This window comes from Sapajus apella, unplaced genomic scaffold (genome assembly GCF_009761245.1).
Source record: "Sapajus apella isolate SASKATOON/1434 unplaced genomic scaffold, GSC_monkey_1.0 scaffold2, whole genome shotgun sequence".
Classification (NCBI taxonomy): domain Eukaryota; kingdom Metazoa; phylum Chordata; class Mammalia; order Primates; family Cebidae; genus Sapajus; species Sapajus apella.
In genome coordinates this window covers 79,588,964-79,612,853 of record NW_022436942.1, presented here as the reverse complement: position 1 = coordinate 79,612,853, position 23,890 = coordinate 79,588,964, and the positions used below count along the sequence as shown (strand labels likewise).

The following is a 23,890-nucleotide window of genomic DNA, read 5'->3' as shown; positions in this document are numbered from 1 at the left end:
GTTGACAATAAAAATGTAAACTCAACCCCAATTAATTAATTTGTCCATTGATCTTTCAGCAGCAGATGGTGATGTCTACTCTGGATGAAATAAGAGGTCCAGGGACAACAATGAGAGTTCCTTTCCCCAGGGAGGGATGCCAATTCAGTTCATGAGCTTTGAGAAGCTGAAATGTTACCTTGGATCTGGAAATACTTGGCGGTGCTTGTCAGGCTGGCGATCAAGTTTCCCCAGCAGCTCAGTTAATTACCCAGAACTTTCTGTATTGAGTGAGTCCTGAGACTCTGCGTGACTCTCTCAAAGTCAGGTCTCATTTTATTCAATAGGAGACATTTTTCCCCCTTTCAGCTGGATTTTCTTTCTTTTCTTTTCTTTTTTTTTTTTTTTGAGACGGAGTTTCGCTCTTGTTACCCAGGCTGGAGCGCAATGGCGCGATCTCGGCTCACCGCAACCTCCACCTCCTGGGTTCAGGCAATTCTCCTGCCTCAGCCTCCTGAGTAGCTGAGATTACAGGCATGCGCCACCATGCCCAGCTAATTTTTTGTAGTTTTAGTAGAGACGGGGTTTCACCATGTTGACCAGGATGGTCTCGATCTCTTGACCTCGTGATCCACCCGTCTCGGCCTCCCAAAGTGCTGGGATTACAGGCGTGAGCCACCGCGCCTGGGCTCAGCTGGATTTTCTTGGATTATCAAAAGACAGTGTTTATGCATGCACACAGGAGAACCCGTTCACAGATTAAATTTTTCTTGCGGAAAGGAATGAGAAAAATTATCTATTCCCTCTAACATCATGTCTCTGAATGTAGGGTTAGGTTTGTCATTTTCAGAAGTTTTAGATCTGTGAAGCAGCAGATACAGCATGCGTTCAGTGACACTGCTGGCTTTCCCATCTGGGGTGGGCGCTAAGAATGATGTGTCAGCACTTAGCTGCTGGTGAATTTCTGTCTAATGAACAAAGGAGAAAAATTGGCTGTAGTTGGCACAATTCCACTCGGGGTGTACAGTGTTCAGAGATACAAGAAATCAGGAATATAATCATCCATTACTCAGAATAACTTTAAAATCTTTGATAATTATTTAGTTCTTTCAAAATCATCACATCGCTGAACATGATTCACCGTTAAAAAGCAAGCTAGGGTTCTGATCCTCATTAAAATGTAGAGTCATTGCTGGTGGGTGTAAAATGGTGCAGCCACTTTGGAAAACAGTCTGGCAGGTCCTCAAGGACTATAATTAGCATACAACCCAGAAATTCTACTCCTAGGTATGTAACCCAAAGAATTGAAAACATATGTTCATGCGAAAACATGTATGTGAATATTCATACCATCACTATTCACAATAGCCAAAAGGTGGAAACAGCTCCAGTGTCCATCAGCTGATGAATGGGTCAACAAAACGTGGTCTATCCATACAATGGGATACTATTCAGGTATATAAAGGGATAAAGTCCTGATCCATGCTACAATGTGGATGAACCTCAGAAACATGAAGCTAAATGAAAGAAGCCAGACAGGCTGGGCGCGGTGGCTCACGCCTGTAATCCCAGCACTTTGGGAGGCCGAGGCGGGTGGATCACGAGGTCAAGAGATCGAGACCATCCTGGTCAACATAGTGAAACCCCGTCTCTACTAAAAATACAAAAAATTAGCTGGGCATGGTGGTGCATGCCTGTAATCCCAGCTACTCGGGAGGCTGAGGCAGGAGAATTGCCTGAACGCAGGAGGCGGAGGTTGCGGTGAGCCGAGATCGCGCCATTGCACTCCAGCCTGGGTAACAAGAGTGAAACTCTGTCTCAAAAAACAAAAAAAACAAAAAAAAAAAAAAAAGAAAGAAGCCAGACACAAAAGACCACATATTGTATAAATCCATCAGAATGAAATTTCCAGAATAGGCAAATCTATAGAGATAGAAAGTGAATTCATGATTGCCAGGAGTTAGGGGAGCGAGAATGGGGGGGTCACTGCTACTGGGTATGGGTTTTCTTTTTAGGGTGATGGAAATGTTCTGGAATTAGATAGTGGTGATAATCACAGGCTTCTTTTCCTGGCTCCTGTGTCACCCTGATGGGTTGAACTAATAGGAGACCCTGCAGGGAGATTGGAGGGCAAGGGAAAAGGAGAAGCTTCACAATTTCTTGCCCTTTCTCTCTGCCTCAGGCAACATCCTCCAGCAGTGGCTGTATTTTACTCTGTATCACCAACTCCTACTCAGTGGCTGTAGCTGGTCACCGCTTTGTTTCTTTGTCCATTTGGACCTGGGAGTGGAAGAATCTTGTTATTGCTATTCTCTCTCTCTCTCTGCTCTGTTGCGCAGGCTGGAGTGCAGTGCGCAATTGTGCCTCACTGCAACCTTGACCTCCTGGGCTCCTAAGAGTCTCCCCGCTCAGCCTCCCAAGTATTTGGGTATAGGTGTGTGCTACCACACCCAGCAATTTTTTTTTTTTTTTTTTTTTGAGACAGAGTCTTACTCTGTTGCCCAGGCTGGAGTACAGTGGCGGGATCTCAGTTCACTACAACCTCTGCCTCCTGGATTCAAGTGATTCTCCTGTCAGCCTCCTGAGTAGCTGGGATTACAGGCATGCACCAGGACACCCGGTTAATTTTTGCATTTTTAGTAGAGACCAGGTTTTGCCATGTTGGTCGGGCCAGGTCTGAAACTCCTGACCTCAGGTGATCTGCCCACCTTAGCCTCCCAAAGTGCTGGGATTATAGGCTTGAGCCACTGAGCCCGGCCCACACCCAACAATTTTTAAATTTTTCTATAGAGATGAAGTCTTGCTGTGTTGCCCAGACTGGTCTTGAACTCCTGGGCTCAAGTAATTCTCCCTTCTTGACCTGCCAAAGTGCTGGTGTTACAGGTGTGAGTCACTGCACCCAGCTTTATTGCGAATCTGTATCCCTGGTTTGGCTTCTTAGATCTTTCATTACTTGTGGGACTAATTTTCTGTATTAAGTTTCTTGTTTGTGGCTTCTGTTTCCTACGTGGACTCTGATGGATAAACCCTTCTAAGGGGTGTGTCAATTTGTATTCCCTCCAGAACTGTGTGAAACTGTCGTTTCCTCCAAACCTTATTGCATATTATCATTGTGGGAAATTGTGTCCCCCCAAATTTATATGTTAAAGCCCTAACTCTAAATGACTCAGAAGGTGACCTTATTTGTAAATAAAGCCACTGCAGGTGTAGATTAGTTAAAATATGGGATCCTAATAAATTAGGGTGGGCTCTAATTCAATATTACTGGTATCTTTATAAAAGGGCGAAGTATGAACACAGGTGTGCGTCCAGGCTGTATGAAAATGACCATCTACAAGCCGAGGAGAGAGGCTTGGAACACATCCTTCATTCACGCCCTGCAGAAGGAATGGATCCTGTCAACACCTTGATCTTGGACTTCTAGCCTCCAGAATTAGGAGGAAACACATTCCTGTAGATTAAGCCACCCAGCGTGTGGTACTTTGTCTTGGCAGCCATAGCAAATGAATATTGTTTTTCGTTAGGCATTTTAAAAAACACTCATGCACAAAAAAGGATTGATTTTTTTTTTTTTTTGAGATGGAGTTTTGCTCTTGTTGTCCAGGCTGGAGTGCAATGGTGCTATCTAGGCTCACCACAAACTCTGCCTCCTGGGTTCAAGCAATTCTCCTGCTTCAGGCTCCCAAGTAGCTGGGGTTACAGGCATGCACCACCATGCTTGGCTAATTTTGTATTTTTAATAGAAACGAGGCTTCTCCATGTTGGCCAGGCTGGCCTTGAACTCCTGACCTCAGGTGATCCACCTGCCTTGGCCTCCCAAAGTGCTGGGATTATAAGCATGAGCCACTGTACCCAGCAGAATTAAGTTTTAAACCAGACACAGTAGCACCTGCCTGTAGTCCCAGCTACTAGAGAGGTTGAGGCAGGAGGATCACTTGAGCCCAGGAGTTCACATCCAACCTGGGCAACATAGGAATGCTACATTTGTAAAATAAATAAAATAAAATAAAATAAAATAAAATAAAATAAAATAAAAAGACAAAAAGGGAAGTTTTATGGCTGATCAAGGAAATAATTACCAGGGAGATACAGGTGCTGGAGTTTATGGGGAAGGAAGCGGTCAGGAGTCTTTAACAAAGAGGAAAAGATAGAGGTGAGCAAATAAAAAATAATTAGTCAGGTGGCAGCAGAGTCAATGTCCTTCCATTAACTAACACGTATTGGAGGCCGGGAGCGGTGGCTCACACGGGTAATCCCAGGACTTTGGGAGGCCGAGGCAGGAGGATCACTGAGCCCAGGAATTTGAGACCAGCCTGGGCAACATAGTGAGACCCTGTCTTTACTAAAAATCAAGAAAATTAGTTGGGCATCAAGAAAATTAGGTGGCATATGGCTGCAGTCCCAGCTACTTGGGAGGCTGAGGTAAGAGGATCATTGAACCTGGGAGATGGAGGCTTCAGTCAACTGTGATTGCCCCACTACACTGTGGCTTGGGTGACAGAGTGAGACCACCATCTCAAAAACAAAAAACCAAAACCATGTACTCATTTGTCATGCCAGAAGCAGGGTGGTCTGAGGGGTACCCAGAGGTCCCTGCTCAAGCTTGCTGAAATTCAGCTGCTCAAAACGTTATTATTTATTTATTTTTGAGACAGGGTCTTGCTCTGTCGCCCAGGCTGGAGTACAGTGGCGTGATCTCAACTCACTGTAACCTCCATCTCTGGGGATCAAGTGATCCTCTCATCTCAGCCTCCTGAGTACCTGGGACTACAGATGCCCAGCTTTTTTGCTTGTTTTTTATACATTTTGTAAAGATGGGGTTTCACCATCACTATGTTGCCCAGGCTGGTGTCAAACTCCTAGCTTAAACTGATCCTCTTGCCTCGGCCTCCCAAAATGTTGGGACTATAGGTATGAGCCACTGTGCTTGGTTGACATTAAATTTTTTTTTTTTGAGATGAGCTCTCACTCTGTCACCCACGCTGGGGTGCAGGGGTACGATCTGGACTCACTGCAACTTCCGCCTCCTGGGCTCCTCTCACCTCAGCCTCCCGAGTAGCTGGGACTACAGGTGTGCCACCATACCCGACTAATTTTTTTTTTTTTTTTTTTTAGTAGAGACAGGATCTTACCATGTTACCCAGGCTAGTCTCTAACTCCTGAGCTCAGGTGATCTACCTTCCTTGGCCTCCCAAACTGTTGGGATTACAGGTATGAGCCACTGTGTCCTGCCACTGGCTGACTTTTTAATTAAAATAATTTTTTTAGCCGGGAGCAGTGGCTCATGCCTGTAATCCCAGCGTTTTGGGAGGCTGAGGTGGGCAGACCACGAGGTCAAGAGATCGAGACCATCCTGACCAACGTGGTGAAACCCAGTCTCTACTAAGAATACAAAAATTAGCTGGGCGTGGTGGCGCACACCTGTAGTCCCAGCTACTCAGGAGGCTGAGGCAGGAGAATCACTTGAACTCGGGAGGCAGAGGTTGCAGTGAGCGGAGATCGTGCCACTGCACTCACTTCAGCCTGGTGACAATGAGAGACTCCATCTCAAAAAAAAAAAAAGGCCAGGTACGGTGGCTCATGCCTGTAATCCCAGCACTTTGGAAGGCCAAGGTGGGCAGATCACCGGAGGTCAGGAGTTCGAAACCAGCTTGACCAACATGGAGAAACCCCGTCTCTACTAAGAATTAGCCGGGTGTGGTGGCGCATGCCTATAATCCCAGCTGTTCAGGAGGCTGAGACAGAAGAATCGCTTGAACCTGGGAGATGAAGGCTGTGGTGAGCTGAGATCGCACCACTGCACTTCAGCCTGGGCAACAAGAGCCAAACTCTGTCTCAAAAAAGTTTTTTTTAAAGTTTTAAAAATAAAAGTAAAGAGTAACAAGTCATATAATATTAGGACTGCAGATGACTTATATCATCTAGTGCAGACCTTTCATTGCTAATGCAATTAATCCAAGGGAGAAAACTAGGATGTTGCTTGAATTACAGTGCTGGTTTCAAGACCAAGACTAGAACCTAGGGGTTCTGATTCCCAGGGTGGCTCTCTTGTCTCATCGATCACAAATATACTTGAATCATGGCTTGATTCTGTTTCTCTTTGCAGACTGGCCTTGTTCTCTTTCCCTACAGACAGCAAAGAATATGCCATCTACAGCCTTGCTTAGCAACCTCAGGAGAAAGAGAGCTCTTTATTTATTTTTAATTTTAATTTAATTACATATATATTTTTTCAGACAGGGTCTCACTCTGTTGCCCAGGTCGCAGTGCAGTGGCTCCATCTTGGCTCACTGCAACCTCCACCTCCTGGGTGCAAGCAATTCTTCTGCCTCAGCCTCTCGAGTAGCTGGGATTACAGGCACCCGCCACCATGCTGGCTAATTTTTATATTTTTAGTAGAGACGAGGTTTCACCATGTTGGTCAGGCTGGCCTCAAACTCCTGACCCCAGTAATCCACCCACTTCAGCCTCCCAAAGTGCTGGGATTACAGGTGTGAGCCACCGCGCCTGGCCTGAGCTCTTTTTCTCTAGAGTGCATACTGCAATCCTGAGAAGGGTTGATTAGTTCTGCTAGGGCCCATGCACATTCCCACATCCAGAGGGACATTTTCTACAACTTTGTGCAAATTAAAAACAACACATTTGTGGGGAGGACAGTAGAGTATGCTGGGCAAACAAAATAAGTAAAAATGGATAAATCAAAGTCCACTGCAAGTTACAAAGCCCTGCTTCCTTTGTTACCTTGGAGTGCTGCTTTGAAATGCTGGTGTAAGGAACACCATTTATAGCAACCGATCACCGATCTGTAACACCAGGTCCTCCTTAGTCTCCTAGAGACAGAGACTGGCTCATCAAAGGGACTTTTGGCTAGTTTCTTTCTTTTCTTTCTTCCTTTCCTTCCCTTTCTTTTCTCTTCCCTTCCTTTCTTCCTCCCTCCCTCCCTCTTTCTTTTCTTCCTCTCTTTCCTTCTCTCTCCCTTTTCCTCCCTGCTGCCTTCCTTCTTTCTCTCTTTCTTTCATTTTGATACAGTATCTCACCGTCACCCAGGCTGGAGTACAGTGGCATGCTCACAGCTCACTGCAGCCTTGACCTCCTGGACTCAAGTGATTCTCCCACCTCAGCTCCTAAGTAACTGGGACTACAAGCACATACCACCATGCCCAGCTATTTTTCTTTTTCTTGTAGACACAGGGTCTTACCATGTTGTCCAGGCTGGTCTTAAACTTCCGGGTTCAAGCAATCCTCCCCTCCTTGGCCTCCTAAATGCTGGGACTAGAGGCATACGCCGCTGTGCATAGCCTTGGGTAGTTTCTTTTTCTTTTTTTTTTTTGAGACGGAGTCTTGCCCCGTCACTCAGGCTGCAGTGCAGTGGCACGATCTCGGTTCACCACAACTTCCGCCACCCAGGATCAAATGATTCTCCTGCCTCAGCTGACTGAGTAGCTGGAATTACAGGCGCCCGCCACCATGCCTGGCTAATTTTTATATTTTTAGTAGAGACAGAGTTTTACCATGATAGCCAGGCTATTCTTGAACTCCTGACCTCATCATCTGCCCATCTTGGCCTCCCAAAGCGTAGGGATTACAGGTGTGCACACGTAGGGATTACAGGTGCATACCACTGCGCCTGCAAAGTGGCTTAGGCTGTGCATATCCAGTCAGTTGTTACCATCTAGGAATAAATCAAGTTAACAAATTTTCTAATTTTTCAAGTGAAGCTGGAAATGTAGTTCTTTGTTGGCAATATCCTGATTTTTAAGTGTTGGTAAACACTATGCAAGGCACATGGCACATAAAATGTATCTAATGAGCCACATTTAGTTCTGACAACTTCAGTTTGCAACTTCTGGTCTAGAAATTCATCCCTTTTAGTCCCCAGCATCTAGAACAGTGCCTTAAGTATAGTAGGAGCTTAGCACAGAGTTATTAAATAAATGAATCAATGGCTTGAAAGTCTTACCAATTTACAGTAAAATTGTTACTTAGAATTTTGTAAAATTACTTTCTTCTTTCCATTAAGTGTTCCTACTCAGGATTTTAAGGTTGAATAGTAGTTTATTCCATAAAGACCTTTTGTCAAATCTTATTTGTGGTATACTCATATGCAAAAATATCCTGAGAGCTGTGAGATTGTAAGGATGCTCTTTCATTAATTAAGTGATGCATAAAAATAAACCAAGGCATGGCTGGGTGCAGTGGCTCATGCCTGTAATCCCAGCACTTGGGAGGCTGATGCGTGCGGATCATGAGGTCAGGAGTTCGAGACCAGCCTGGCCAACATAGTGAAACCCTGTCTTTACTAAAATTACAAAAAAATTAGCCAGGTGTGGTGGTGGGCGCCTGTAATCCCAGCTATTCAGGAGGCTGAGGCAGGAGAATCGCTTAAACCTGGGAGACATAGGTTGCAGTGAGCCGAGATTGTGTCATTGTACTCCAGCCCAGGCGACAATGCGAGACTCCGCCTCAAAAAATAAACAAACCAAGGAAAAGAAAGAGGCTAAGTATTAAATTCCTGACAAAAACCAGCTTCTCCTGTCACAAATAAAAGACAGTTACATAATAATTTGTATGATAACTAAAAAATACAGAGTTCTCAAGCTAGAAAAGTTAGCTTGTATTTCAAGAGATCAATGCCTTCTTTTTGTTTTTGTGAACTAACACTGCATATTCATTCATTATTCACTAACAAATAGCGGCTGAGAAAACAAAAACCAGGTATAAGGCTGGATGCAGTGGCCCATACCTTTAATCTTAGCAATTTGGGAGGCTGAGGCAGGAGGATTGCTTGAATCTAGGAGTTCGAGACCAGCCTGGACAACACAGTGAGACCTCATGTCTACAAAAAATTAAAAATTAGCCATGTGGCCAGGCGCAGTGGCTCATGCCTGTAATCTCAGCACTTTGGGAGGCCAACGTGGGCAGATCACCTGAGGTCAGGAGTTCTGGACCAGCCAGTTCTGGCAACACAGTGAAACCCCATCTCTACTAAAAATACAAAAATTAGCCAGGTGTGGTGGCGCGCGCCTGTAATCCCAGATACGCAGGAGGCTGAGGCAGGAGAATTGCTTGAACCTAGGAGGCAGAGGTTGTAGTTAGCCGAGATGGCGCCACAGCACTCCAGCTTGGACTCCGTCTCAGATTAAAAAAAAAAAAAAAGCTTGGCCGGGTGCGGTGGCTCACGCCTGACATCCAAGCACTTTGGAGGCCAAGGCGGACGGATCACCTGAGGTCAGGAGTTCAAGACCAGCCTGACCAATATGGTGAAACCCCGTCTTAAAAAAAAAAAAAAAAAAAAAAAAAAAAAAAAAAAAAAAAAAAAAAAGCCATGCATAGTGGCTAAGCCTTTAGTCTCAGCTACTCATGAGGCTGAGGTGGGAGGATTGCTGGAGCATGGCATTCCTGGGGGCCAGGGATTCTCCTTCCCTGCTCATTTCTAATTACCTATTGTGACTGGAGGTTGAGGTTGAGGTTGCAGTGAGCTGTGAGTGCGCCACTGCAGTCCAGTGTGGGTGACAGAATGAGAGAAAGTATAACTGAAACAAACATAAAAACGGGCACAAGACACAGTGTGTTCATGTGGGTAACCAAAGTTGAATGATAAGTGGCTTTTCTTTCAAGCGATATAAAGGCTAATAGGGATACCAGATCACTAATAATAATTCAGGGTATAGAGAACTAAGTTTTTTGGGAGAAGTACAGATGAACGGAAGGAGAATTGTGAAAAATCAGGTTGAAAATATTGGCTGGGGATTGATTTTGGAGGGCTCTGAAATGCAGAGTATAGATTTTATAGTTTATTAGGTAGGAAAACAACTCAACACAGGGAGGTGATATTGTTTATCTTCTTTTTCACATAAGGATACTTGATCACTGGCAACCTGATCTGGCTGTCTGCAAATGGCATTTGTGAAACACTGAAGAAAAATCTCATGTTCCTATCCTTAAAAAGGCAGAGTTAAATGAAACTCCTAAACATTTGAGTTTAAAAGTAACATAGTGAATTAAATACATACTTTAACGGTGCAAATTTAATTTACTTTTAAACACAATCATTTAAACATTCAATTTTAACTCCAATTCAAATTACATGAATAAGCAAGGCGCGCTGCGTGTAGCCCCAGCTTCTCGGGAGGCTGAGGCAGGAGGATCGCTTGAGCCAAGGATTTCGGAGGGTGCAGTGCTCTTTGATGGCGCCTACTAATAACCACTGCCCGCCAGCCTTGGTAACAGAGCAAGATATCGTCTCAAACAACAAAAACCACCGACAACCACCACTACCACCAACAAAAAACAACAACAAAACCACACGAGGAACTCCTCAGTCCCTTCAGCCCCGACCGCAAGCATGGACTTTCTCTTCCATCTGGTTCCTGTCCACGTCGCCTGGGAACCGGCTCCCACTCGGCAAGAGTTTCTGTAGGGAATCAGTCTTTTGGTGCACCCCACGCCGCACTCCTGGACATTCTGATTGGCTGTGGCCCTCCCATGTGGTCTGACAGACTGCTTTCATTGGCTAACGGCGAGCCGCGAGCGCGCGGATACTGTTTCCTGGAATACTAGGCGGGCGGTCGGAGTTGTGCACCTGGTAGTGTTGTGCCCTGGAGTGAAAACTGGCGGCCGCGCGCCGCGGGCCCGGGACTTAGTCTCGGGCCGCCATGGCCAGTGTCCACGAGAGCCTCTACTTCAATCCCATGATGACCAACGGGGTGGTGCACGCTAATGTGTTCGGCATCAAGGACTGGGTGACGCCGTATAAGATTGCGGTGCTGGTGCTGCTGAATGAGATGAGTCGCACAGGCGAGGGCGCCGTCAGCCTCTTGGAGCGGCGGAGGCTCAACCAGCTGCTCCTGCCCCTGCTGCAGGTGAGAGGCGCCCGCTCGTGCAGCGAACTTTTACTGAGCATCTGTTCCGTGCGGAACATTGGGCTTGGGAACACGCGGGTCCATCAGATACTCTCTTTGTCTGGAGGAATGTGAAGAAATAAAGATAGTTACTACCGCCAGCTAACAATTACTAAGCGTTTACGGTGGGCCAGACGCTTTACATGCATTTGTTTTTTTGCAGGTTCATGTCTGGCTCTGGTATTTATTAGCTGATAGTTATAGTCTCGGATCCTGTGTCTTCTGTAAAATGGGGCTATACAATATAGCGTTGGAGACACAGGGATAAGTTATACAGGATCCCTATCCTAGAGGACCCTAATCAATAGTAAAAATGGCATAAAACCGGGCCAGGCACGGTGGCTCACGCCTATCATCCAGCACTTTGGGAGGCCTAGGCGGGCAGATCACGAGGTCAGAAGTTTGAGACCGGCCTGACCAACAATGAAATCTCGTCTCTATTAAAAATACAAAAAATTAGCCGAGTGTGGTGGCAGGCGCCTGTAATCTCAGCCACTTGGGAGGCTGAGGCAGGAGAATTGCTTGAACCCGGGAGGCAGAGGTTGCAGTGAGCTAAGATCGCACCACTGTCGCCTAGGTGACAGAGCGAGACTCCGTCTCAAAAAAAAAAAAAAAAAAAAAAAGCATAAAGCCAAGGAGGAGCACTGACTCAATACTTACTGTGTGCTAAGCACTTAACTTAAAAACTTTTTAAAAACATTCTTATTATTTTTTTGAGACAGGGCCTTGTTCTGTCGCCCAGGCTGGAGTGCAGTGGTATGATCTCGGCTCACTGCAGCCTCGACCTCCCAGGCTCAAGCGATCCTCCCACCTCAGCCTCCCAAGTAGCTGGGAGTACAGGCGCGGACCATCATGCCCGGCTAATTTTTTGTGTGTTTTTTGTAGAGGCGGGGTTTCTCCATGTTAACCAGGTTGGGTCTTGAGCTCCTGGACTCAAGCGATCTGCCAGCCTGGTTGTCCCAGAGTATTGGGATTACAGGCATGCACCACCACACCTGGCTAATTTTTGTATTTTTAGTAGAGATGGGGTTTCTCCATGTTGGTAAGGCTGGTCTCGAACTTCCAACCTCAGGTGATCCGCCCGCCTTGGCCTCCCAAAGTGCTGGGATTACAGGCGTGAGCCACCGTGCCCGGCCTGAGAAACTGTTAGTAGCATATAGTAAATGCTCAATGTTACTAGTATTTTCCTTTTAGTGTGTTCTTATGAGGGCATATACCTTCCCCTATGTCAGGTGTGGTTTTTCCATTTATATTCATGATTATGTGATAGATGTCCTTCTCCCCCCATTAGATGGTAATGTCCATGAGCTTAGTACTTAGTCCTGTTTTTGTTTACTTGTACATCCCCAAAGCCTCTTAGAATGCCTGAGTAGTTATGTGTAAAATGAATGAAATGCCGTAGAGGTGGATGAGTGCACTTGGGTGAATTGAGACGATTTCTTACAGAAAGTGTCAAGCTGTGCCTTGATGGGTAAGCATTGTCTGTTGAGTAGTGATGGCAGAAACAGATCTGGGGTCCTGGGCCTCCATATTATGAAATCTTAATAGGTAAACCTAATAAAATGGATATCTAGAGTTGCGTTTATATTCCTTAGTATAGCTTATAAAGGGTTTTAAAAAATTATCACTTGTATATGTGAATGGGAGGAGGGGAGAACTGAGGACACCATGGTTAAGAGACTTACCCAGTTAAATAAAAGCGGTGTCTTTATAACTTGTAGCTCCAAGTGTTAGTCATGTTTGCTACTATTATAAATGCATTTCCCTTCATTATTAAAAAAAGTTATAATACTAAAATTTTGGTAAATAGAGAGGCCTGGTACAGTGGCTCACACCTATAATCCCAGCACTTTGGGAGGCCGAGGTGGGCAGATCACTTGAGGTCAGGCATTTGACCTGGCCAACATGGTAAAACCCCATCTCTACTAAAAATACAAAAAAAATTAGCTGGGCATTGTGGTGTGCGCCTTTAGTCCCTGCTACTATGGAGGCCGAGGCAGGAGAATCGTGTGAACCCAGGATGTGGAGGTTGCAGTGAGCCGAGACCACATCACTGCACTCCAGCCTGGGCATTGGTCTCAAAATAAATAAATAAAAAATAAAGAGACAATGATTCTGGTTTCTTAACTTTCACCTTCCTGCTCATGCTGTTTGGAATTCTCCTTTTTAGGTTTTTACCTGGCTAATTACTAGTTATTTCATTTCTTATTTTTAAATTTATTATTATTTTTTAGAGCAAAGGGATCTTGCTCGCTCAGTCATCTGGGCTGGAGTGCCATGGCGTGATCATAGCTTACAACAGCCTCTACTTCCTGGGTTCAGGCTGTCCTCCTATCTCAGTTTTCTGAGTATCTGGTACTACAGGCACCTGCCAACACGCCTAGCTAATTTTTAAATTTTAGTAGAGATGAGGTCTCCCTATGTTGCTCAGACTAATCTTGAACTCTTGGGTTCAAGGGATCCACCTGCCTCAGCCTCCCAAGGTTCTGGGATTACAGGCATGAGCCACCACACCTGGCCCCCTTACTGTATACTTCTAATCAAAATATATGTAGAATTGATCTGGTAGCATTCCAACCAGACCTCAACTCCTTTACTAACTGTTTGACTTCTTAAATTAGTTAATATTTGGCTGGGTGCCTAGACTTGGGAGACCGAGATGGGAGGATCACTTGAGCTTAGGAGTTCAAGAACAGTCTGGGCAACATAGGGACACCCTGTGTCTACAAAAATTTTTTTTTAATTAGCTGGGCCAGGCACAGTGGCTCACGCCTGTAATCCCAACACATCGGGAGGCTGAGGCAGGTGGATCACTTGAGGTCAGGGGTTCGAGACTAGCCTGACCAACATGGTGAAACCCTGTCTTTACTAAAAATACAAAAAATTAGCCAGGTGTGGTAGTGGGCACCTGTAATCCCAGCTACTCCAGAGGCTGAGGCAGGAGAATCACTTGAACCTGGGAGGTGGAGGTTGCAGTGAGCCAAGATCATGCCATTGCACTCTAGCCTGCGCAATAAGAGCAAAACTCCAACCCCAAAAGTAATAATAATAATAATAATAATAATTAGTTGAGCATGGTGGTGTGTGCTTATATATAAAGTTTTGTTGTAAAAACTTCAAATACAGGAATATAGAACTTGATGGAGTGAAAAGTTATAGTTCTGGCCAGGCGTGGTGGCTCACTCCCGTAATCCCAGCACTTTGGGAGGCCAAGGTTGGTAGATTACGAGGTCAGGAGTTTCAGACCAGCCTGGGCAACACGGTGAAACTCCATCTGTACTAAAATATAAAAAACTAGTTGGGCGTGGTGGCGGACACCTGTAATCCCAGCTACTTGGGAGGCTGAGGCAGGAGAATCGCTTGAACCTGGGAGTCAGAGTTGCAGTGAGCCGAGATTGTGCCACTGTACTGTAGCCTGGGCAACAGAGCAAGACTCTGTCTCCAAAACAACAACAACAACAACAAAAAAGAAAAGTTATAATTCTGCATGCCTTCCAATCCTGTTCTCTCTTAGAGATTATGGTTACCATGAATTTATTTAAGTGTTTATTGAGTGCCAGTTTGGAATGTATCTTTCTAGATGCATATGATTATAGGTGTGTGTGTGTCTATATATATGTACACTTTTAATTTCATCTTGCTTTTTTTATGTAAACGCTTCTTTTGTTCTACAGCTTGCTCTTTAAACTTAACAAGTGTTAAAGATCTTTCTGTGTCAGCACGTTTTTTTTGAGACAGTGTCACTGTCTCTCCCAGGCTGGAGTTCAGTGACTTGATCTCAATTCATTGCAACCTCCACCTCCTGGGTTCAAATGATTTTTGTGCCTCAGCCTCCCAGTTAGCTGGGATTACAGTAGTGTGTCATAACACCCAGATCCATTTTTGGGTATTTTTAGTAGAGACATGGTTTTGCCATGTTGGCCAGGCTGGTCTTGAACTCCTGGCCTCAAGTGATCCATCCGCCTCAGCCTCCCAAAGTGCTGGGATTACAGGTGTGTGTCAGCACATTTTTTTTTTTTTTTTTTGAGACAGAGTTTTACTCTGTCACCCTGGCTGGAGTACAATAGCACAATCTCACCACGCCCGGCTAATTCTGATATTTTCAGGAGAGACGGGTTTACCATGTTGACCAGGCTGGTCTTGAACACCTGACCTCAAGTGATCCGCCTGTCTTGGCCTCTCAAAGTGCTGGTATTATAGGCGTGAGCCACTGCGGCCAGCCCTGAATAGTCTTTTTAATGGCTGCATTATACTTCACAGTAAGAAAAGCAACATAATTTAACTCTGTATTATAAATTAAGTCGTTATGGGACTGACAGGCTCTTTTCAGTTCTTCTTAATTTCAAACCAATTTTCATGCCAAAATAACTTCCCTAGAAGTACAATTGCTGGGTTATCCACATCTAACGTTGGCATATATGTAGTCACCTTATTCTCCAAAAAAGATTCAGTATTTAATTTTACATCTCAACTAGACTTTAAGTAGCTGAGGTTGCATGCTCTTTGTGGTACTCTTTTTTTTTTTCTTTGAGACGGAGTCTTGCTCTGTTGCCCAGGTTGGAGTGCAGTGGTGCGATGTTGGCTCACTGCAGCCTCTGCCTCCCAGCCTCCCAAGTAGCTGGGACTACAGGCGTGTGCTACCACATCTGGCTAATTTTTGTGTTTTTAGTACAGACGGGGTTTTGCCATGTTGACCAGGTTGATCTCGAACTCCTGACCTCAGGTGATCTGCCCGCCTCAGCCTCCCAAAGTGTTGGGATTATGGTGTGAGTTACCATGCCTGGCCTCTTGTGGTACTCTTTATGGACTTCAGCACATAGTATGTCTGCCTGCCTTACAAGGTTTGGGACAAAATCAAATGAGATTATGTTTGTGAAAAGTAGAGCACTTACTGTATAGTGTTTTCCAGTGTACAAAGCACTTTGTATTATCTTATTTAATCTTGGCCCAAAACAAGGGAGATACTGTTATTTTACTGATGAAGGAAACTAGGACTCAGAGGTCACAATTTTGCCATGATTACAAAGCTAAGAAGGAAGGATCAGTGGATCCTCAGACTATAAATCCTATGCTTTTTTTCTATTTTAGACTGACTAGACAAAAATGGTATGCAAATGTGAAATATTACTTTACCGTTTTAGGTAGATAGAAAAATCCTTATGTGCTTATTTGGAGTGATTATTAAAGCAGAGGGGTTGATAAATGAATTTACGTTTGCAGTTCTTTATCAGTCTACAGCTCTTTAAAATGTACCTGTACCTCCCTCTCTCTCCTTTATACAGGGCCCAGATATTACACTGTCAAAACTATACAAGTTAATTGAAGAATCTTGTCCACAGCTGGCAAATTCAGTGCAGATCAGGTAAACTTCACTTTCTTCTTTATATATGAAAAGGTGTCGAGGTAGATCAAAATTACAAAAGGGTATGTGGTAATTAATTCTTCAGGGCCGGGCACGGTGGCTCACACCTGTAATCCCTGCACTTTGGGAGGCCAAGGCAGGCGGATCACGAGGTCAGGAGCTCAAGACCAGCCTGACCAACATGGTGAAACCCCATCTCTAAAAAATTAAAAATAAATTTTAAAAAAAGTGTATATATATATATATATACCTTTATTATTCTAGGTTGTTTTCCCAAGAACCTTTACTTAGTTTTGTTGTTGAAAAATGGATAACTTCTTTTTTTTTTTTTTTGGAGACAAGGTCACACTCTTTTGCCCAGGCTGGAGTGCAGAGGTGCAATCAGGGCTCACTGCAGCCTGGACTTTCCGAGCTCAGGTGATCTTCCCATCTCAGACTCCCGAGTAGCTGAACTGCAAGTATACACCACGAAACCCGGCTAATTTTTTGTGTTTTTAGTAGAGGTGGGGTTTTGCTGTGTTGCCTAGGCTGGCCTTGAACTCCTGGGCTCAAGTGATCCATCCGCCTCTGCCTCCCAAAGTGCTGGGATTATAAGTGTGAGCCACCGTGCCTGACTGAAAAATGGATAGCATTCAACATACTGTTCTATAGCTTTTTTCCCCAAATTTTATTATTTTTTTATGGATCCATCTTATTCTTTACAATTGCATTATTTGAGATAATCGAGGAATATGAAACATGGGGAGTTGTTCAAAGGGCCTTTCTAAAATATGCACCTCAATTTTCTCATTCAGAATCAAACTGATGGCTGAAGGCGAGTTGAAGGATATGGAACAATTTTTTGATGACCTTTCAGATTCTTTCTCTGGAACTGAACCAGAGGTTCACAAAACAAGTGTAGTAGGTATGAAACTCTTCTAAGAAGAGAGAGAGTATTTTCATTGAAGTGAGCAGCTTTCTAAGTCATGTCTGTCATTACTCTGCTATATCTGTGAACAGACGCAGTGGGGATGTTGGAGGTGTTGCAGTTTGTATTTATTGCCTTGCTGTTTTGATCTATATTTAAATAATTAACTGTGGAAAAGCACCTTCTGTTTTGTCTACAATAGTAAGAGTCAGAGCCTGGTCCTGGGGTTTTTAGGGGTTCCCAGCTCTTTCTCACAGTCCTCTGGATCACTTGACTGCATGGTCCATCTGTAAGTGAGGGTCACCAGCCCAGACTTATGAAGAGAGGTAAGTAAAAATACATTATTGATACAGTATGCAAAGTGAGGGCATACATGGTGTTTCTTTGATGCTTTTCTATTAGCTTTATCCCATGCTCTATCCCTCTGGCTTTTTTGTGTGGTAATTTTTATGTTGTTCGGCATGAGCTATTTCTCTGTCTCTTCCTATGTGCCAGGCTCTGTACGTGTAAGATAGACATGGAATTTCCTCTTCCGGAGATCACCTCTGGTGGGGGGAGTCAGATGGTAAAAGTAAACACATATATAAGATCATTTCAGATAGTATAACAGCCGTGAAGAAAGTAAAGTGGAAGCCTTCAGGTGGAGGAGGGGTGGGCGGATTGAGCCCTGAATAAGAAGAAACCAGCTTTGTAAAGGACTGGGGAAGAACATTCCAGGAAGAGGGAACGGCAGCTGCAAGTGTCTCTTTCTTACTCTTGTGAAGGAAGGATTGCAGCAAACAGTCTTTGCCCTTGTGGAGCTGCCATTGTGGAGCCTGGATGTCAGTTCATGCCTTCCCCTTGTCTCTGGTCTTATTTTGTAGGTTTGTTTCTGCGTCACATGATCTTGGCCTACAGTAAGCTTTCTTTCAGCCAAGTGTTTAAACTGTACACGGCCCTTCAGCAGTACTTCCAGAATGGTGAGAAGAAGACAGTGGAGGATGCTGATATGGAACTGACCGGTAGAGATGAGGGTGAAAGAAAAATGGAAAAAGAGGAACTTGATGTATCCGTAAGGTAATTTGGGTTTTTCTGACAGGGATCCTTTTCCTGTGAAATAGTATAATTTCAAGTACAGTAAGTCCTTATTCATTTAGAGTTCATGTGCTGGCTATGCCCTTTCCTCTCCAGGTCTGGGAAGTTAACTGATAAGGGCTGCACGGGTGGGTCCCTTGCCCTCTGACTTCTGATTGGCCAATGGGAGGCACCGGTGGGTAATCCCCAGGGCCAGGGAGGATGAGGTCGGAGTGTTGATTCATTGGCTCCCTTCCTTGGGGGGGGTCCTGGGGGACTGGCTGTAGGGTCACAGCTTCTGTCAGGTCACCCTCTCTATACTCCTTCAGGGGGTTTGGTAACTAGGAGCAAGTAAGTGTTTACAGGCCCGAGGTGAAAGGTACCCCACTGTTATCAGTCCTGGGGACTGTATTGTCTCTTATGACTTCTCTGTCCTTTCCCTTGCGTTTGTAAATTGATCCTTTTTTAAGCTCTTCTCAGACTACTCAATTTAAAAGTGTTCTTTGGGGCCGGGCGCGGTGGCTCAAGCCTGTAATCCCAGCACTGTGGGAGGCCGAGGCGGGTGGATCACGAGGTCAAGAGATCGAGACCATCCTGGTCAACATGGTGAAACCCCGTCTCTACTAAAAATACAAAAAATTAGCTGGGCATGGTGGCGCGTGCCTGTAATCCCAGCTACTCAGGAGGTTGAGGCAGGAGAATTGCCTGAACCCGGGAGGCGGAGATGGCGGTGAGCCGAGATCGCGCCATTGCACTCCAGCCTGGGTAACAAGAGTGAAACTCCGTCTCCAAAAAAAAAAAAAAAAGTGTTCTTTGTTTTCTGCTGGGTCCCTGACTGGCACAGTTGGTTACATCAGAGTGAAGTAACAGTTGATGAATTCAGTGAAAATTTATTGAACGCCCTCTGAGGTCTAACCTCTAAGGAAGTTGCTGTGAGGAAGTTGCTCACCTAGTTGGTCAAGCCTAAAACCCAGTAGTGTCCTTGATTCCTCCCTGTCCTTCACCCCAGTGCCCCAGCAGATCCGGTCAGTCTTTCCTCCCTGCTATATTTGGAACTTGTTCACTTCTCTCGTGGCCACTGCTCCCCCTGCAGTCTAAGCACCAGAGCTGTACCAAATACACTCACCAAATCTGCACTAGCCTAACTTTCTCCTTGACTGAACTCCTGTCTCCCTACGTCTGTTCTTCAGACAGCCTCTGGGGAAGCCCCTAAGAATATTAATCAGATCCCAGCACTCTTCCGCCCAAACCTTTGGAACATAGAGAGGAGTCTGAGCTCACCATGGCCTCAGTGCCTGTATAACCTGGCCCAAGGATCTTCTCTGACCTCTTTCTCTTTACTTCCCCCTTCACTCTCAGCATCGTGACTACTCTGGCTTTCCTTCAGTTTCTTGACTAATGCAATCATTTTCTGCCTCAGGTTGCCTGGAATGCCCTTCCCTGGCTTTTGACCTCGTGTGCTCCCTTTCACCATTCAGATCTCAGCTCAGGTTTCCTCAGACAGGCCTCCCTGACCATGAGGTAGCTCCTATCCCAAATAATTTCTTTTTTTTTTTTTTTTTTTTTTTTTGAGATGGAGTCCTGCTGTCGCCTAGCCTGGAGTGCAATGGTGTAATCTCGGCTCATTGCAACCTCTGCCTCCCGTGTTCAAGCAATTCTCCTGACTCCACCTCCCAAGTAGCCGGGATTACAGGCGCCCACCACGACACCTAGCTAATTTTTTTGTGTTTTTAGTAGAGATGGGGTTTCACCATGTTGGCCCGGCTGGTCTCGAACTCCCGACCTCAGGTGATCCACTTGCTTTGGACTCTCAAAGTGCTGGGATTATAGGCATGAGCCACTGCGCCCAGCCCGAGATACTTTCTATTTCTTTATTCTTCCATACCTCTCACCACTAAGTAACCATCTTAATTTACTTGCTTATCTGTTTCCTCTTCCTTTTCACCCTTTGAGAGCTAAGACCCTTCTCTGTCTTGTTTCATCACCTTTCCCCAATGCTTAGTAGAGTGCCTGACTCATAGAATATGTTCTGTAACTGAATATTGGATGAATTGTATGCAGAGAATCAATATATAGTCTATCACCCATACTGGAACTGGCCCGGTAACATACTTTGTATTAACTGTCCTTCCTTTTGCTGTTTCACTTTCACTTCCTCAACTACTGTTATCTGGAATTGCTTCCAAATAAACTACTTGTACTTGCAGGCAAAAAGATATATATATATATATATATATTCATTCCCTGCTGTCAAAGAGCCTTTGGTCTGGTGAGGAAGACTGACAAGTAAACAGATACACTCTTCAGAGCTCTGAGGGAAATAAACCTCACCTACCCTAAGGAGGTGGCTAGGGCGGACACCTTATTATTTACTGGGAGCTTATAATTTACTGCACTGCAGGCTGTTAGGCTACTGTAATCCCTGGGGTGGCGGGGGGTCACATTGTGTATAGATGGGGAATGCTTCTTGCACTTTCTATGAGTAGCTTTTTTACTGTTACGTGATTTGTTCAGCATGTATTGGGAGCAAGAAGATAATAGTACCATTAAGTGGTCCCCAAAACTCATTTCCTTACAAATGCTTCTTGTCTGGTGGAAAGGCAATATAGTGTGGGGTTAAGAGTTTGACTCTGCAGCCAGACCCCCAGGTTTGCCCGCTGTTCCTCTGCCTTTGGTCTGTGAGACCTTGGGCAAGTCAGTCACCCGTTCTGTGCTTTGAGCTCTTTATCTGCAAGATGAGGCTCATACCACTTCCCCAGAGGGTTGTGAGAATTAAGTGATAAATTCATATAAAGTATTGAGAACTGTGCCTAGAAATGTTAACTATTATTATTCTCTACTTTCTCTTTTAGTTTTCTCCTAAGAAATGCTTCTAGGCTATAGTGTAATCTTCTTACTAGCTACTTTATATGCTTACAGTAGCAAAGTACTACTTCTAAGAAATGTTAAATTCAGACTTTCTTATTTGGGTTGGTTTTCTCTTAACTTGATTTATTTAGGTCTAATTCCATCTTTTTGTTTTTATTTTATTCTAAGAAGTCATTTATGTATAATCCAGTATATTTACTGTAAAAGTATATGGTTTCAGAAAATCGTGCACATTTAGTAAACTGAATTTCATCATGAAAATTGAAGAAATGTATAATTATTTGTCTGAAAAGAAATTACTTTGTTAGAGAACATTTTTATTTTGCAGGAGGTATATTTCTTTCTTTCTTTCTTTTTTTTTTTTTTTTTTTGGGACGGAGTTTCGCTCTTGTTACCCAGGCTGGAGTGCAATGACACGGTCTCGGCTCACCACAACCTCCGCCTCCTGGGTTCAGGCAATTCTCCTGCCTCAGCCTCCTGAGTAGCTGGGATTACAGGCACGCGCCACCATGCCCAGCTAAGTTTTTGTATTTTTAGTAGAGACGGGGTTTCACCGTGTTGACCAGGATGGTTTCGATCTCTTGACCTCGTGATCCACCAGCCTCGGCCTCCCAAAGTGCTGGGATTATAGGCTTGAGCCACCGCGCCCGGCCTTTTTTTTTTTTTTTTAATTTGAGACATAGTCTCGCTCTGTTGCCTGGGCTTCTGTGCAGTGCTGTGGTCATAGCTCACTGCATCCTTCTTTCAGCCCTTGGGCTCAAGAGATCCTCCTGCTTCAGCCTCTCAAGTAACTGGGACTACAGGTGTGCACTACCACACTCGGCTATTGTGTTTCTTTTTTCTTTCCTTTTTTCTTTTTTTTTTTGGTAGAGCCAGGGTCTCACTATGCTGCCTAGGCTGATCTTGAATTCCTGGACTCAAGTGATCCTGACACCTCGGCCTCCCAAAGTGCTGGAGAAGCATTTTCTTTTTAAAACAGGGTCTCACTGTGTCATCCAGGCTAGAGTGCAGTGTTGCTATTATAAGTTCACATGTTTGCAAATATTTTACCTTTTCTGTTTAGATTGTCTTTTGATGCACAACATTTTTAAATTTTATGAAGTTCAGTTTGTCTATTTTTTGTTGTTATTACCTGTGCCTTTAGCTCTTTTTAAATTTTAATTTTTAAAATTTTTAATAGAGATAGGGTCTTGCTATGTTTCTGGGGCTAGTCTTGAACTCCTGGGCTCAAGTGAGCCTCTCGCCTCAGCCTCCTACAGTGATTGGATTATAGGTGTGAGCCATCACACCCAGTGTGCATGTGCCATTAGTGTCATATCCAAGGCAGCATTGCCACATCTAGTGTTGTGAAGCTTTCACTCTATGTTTCTTCTGAGAGTTTTACAATTTTTTTATTTAAAAATTTATTATTATTATTTTTTATTACTAGCAGGTGGAAGTAAGATCTTATTTTTTCGGCCTCACATTTACATCTTTGATTCCTTGTGAGTTAATTTTTGTATATGGTATTAGATAAGGGTCCAACTTCATTCTTTTGCATGTGGATGTGCAGTTTCCCCAGCATCACTGGTTGGAAAGGCTGGCCTTTTCCTATCAGATGGTCTTGGTGCTGTTCCCAAAAATCATTTGACCGTGCATGCCAGGGCTTCTTTCTGGGCTCTGTGTATTGATCTCAACATCACTTTTGAAGTTTTTCTTTTCTATTTCTGAGGAGAGAATTAAATTTTTTGCACTCTTTAGATATAAGAATCCGCTTGATTTTATAAATGTCATTTTCACTTTTGTGTAATTCTTTACTATTTTTTTTTTTTTTTTTTCCAGAGAAGAGGAGGTATCCTGCAGTGGGCCTCTGTCCCAAAAACAAGCAGAATTTTTTCTTTCTCAACAGGTACGTTAATTCTGTAATTTATCATGACCTTCTCTTCTGGTCCTGTGACGCGGTCGTGGCATAGGCCTGTTATGTGCGAAGGTTTCTTAGGGAATCTGTGTCAGCCTTTACTCTTGGTCCTTTCTGCCTCACTGACGATGCACTTGTAGCTTTGTGCCCCTTCCTATTTTGTGTGTGATTTTATTTTTCTATTAAAATTATAATCCAGGTTCATTTAGTAATGATATATGACTAACAGCCTAAAACCGTGTGACTTAAAAGACTTGCTTCTCTTCTCTCAACATTTTATTGTAAACATTTTCAAACATAAAGACAGCCTGAAAAGCAATGTATGGTACCTATTACTTCGATTCTACAATTAATATTATTGTCCTATTTATTACTTATATAACCACCCTCTATCCAGCCACCATTTCGTCTTTTTAAAAATAAATAATTCCCGTTGCAGATAGTAATATACTTTGCTCCAAACATTTCTTTCTTTTTTTTTTTTTCTTTGAGACAGAAATCTCACTCTCGCCCAATCTAGAGCGTTGCCCAGGCTGGAGTGCAGTGGCACAATCTCGGCTCACTGCAACCTCTGCCTCCCGGGTTCAAGCTATTCTCGTACCTCAGCTTCCCAAGTAGCTGGGATTACAGGCGTGCACCATCACACTCAGCTAATTTTTGTATTTTTAGTAGAGATGGGGTTTCACCACATTGGCCAGGCTGGTCTCCAACTCCCGACCTCAGGTGATCTTCCTACCTCAGCCTCCCAAAGTTCTGGAATTACAGGCGTGAGCCATGGCGCCCAGCCAAAACTGTTTTTTTCTTTTCTTTTTCTTTGCAACTGCATCTCGCTATGTTGTTGCCCAGGCTGGAGTGCAGTGGTGTGATCTCACCTCGCTGCAACCTCTGTCTCTCGGGTTCAAGCGATTCTTGTGCTTCAGCCT

At 44.3% G+C, this 23,890-nt stretch overlaps 1 protein-coding gene across 2 annotated transcripts in view; it reads left to right on the top strand.

Moving 5' to 3' along the window:
- The first annotated feature begins 10,518 nt into the window (after nucleotides 1-10,518).
- The window catches only part of ANAPC5 (anaphase promoting complex subunit 5), a 44,288-nt gene continuing 30,916 nt past the window's right edge, over nucleotides 10,519-23,890 (top strand). The window contains exons 1-5 of one of the 2 annotated variants that reach the window (XM_032242174.1): nucleotides 10,519-10,841; nucleotides 16,163-16,242; nucleotides 17,037-17,146; nucleotides 18,013-18,205; nucleotides 22,892-22,958. In XM_032242174.1, the coding sequence (XP_032098065.1) occupies nucleotides 10,635-10,841; nucleotides 16,163-16,242; nucleotides 17,037-17,146; nucleotides 18,013-18,205; nucleotides 22,892-22,958 (657 nt within the window). In that variant the 5' untranslated portion in view covers nucleotides 10,519-10,634. The remainder of the gene's footprint in view (nucleotides 10,842-16,162; nucleotides 16,243-17,036; nucleotides 17,147-18,012; nucleotides 18,206-22,891; nucleotides 22,959-23,890) is intronic. The other variant, XM_032242180.1, reaches the window with a different exon arrangement.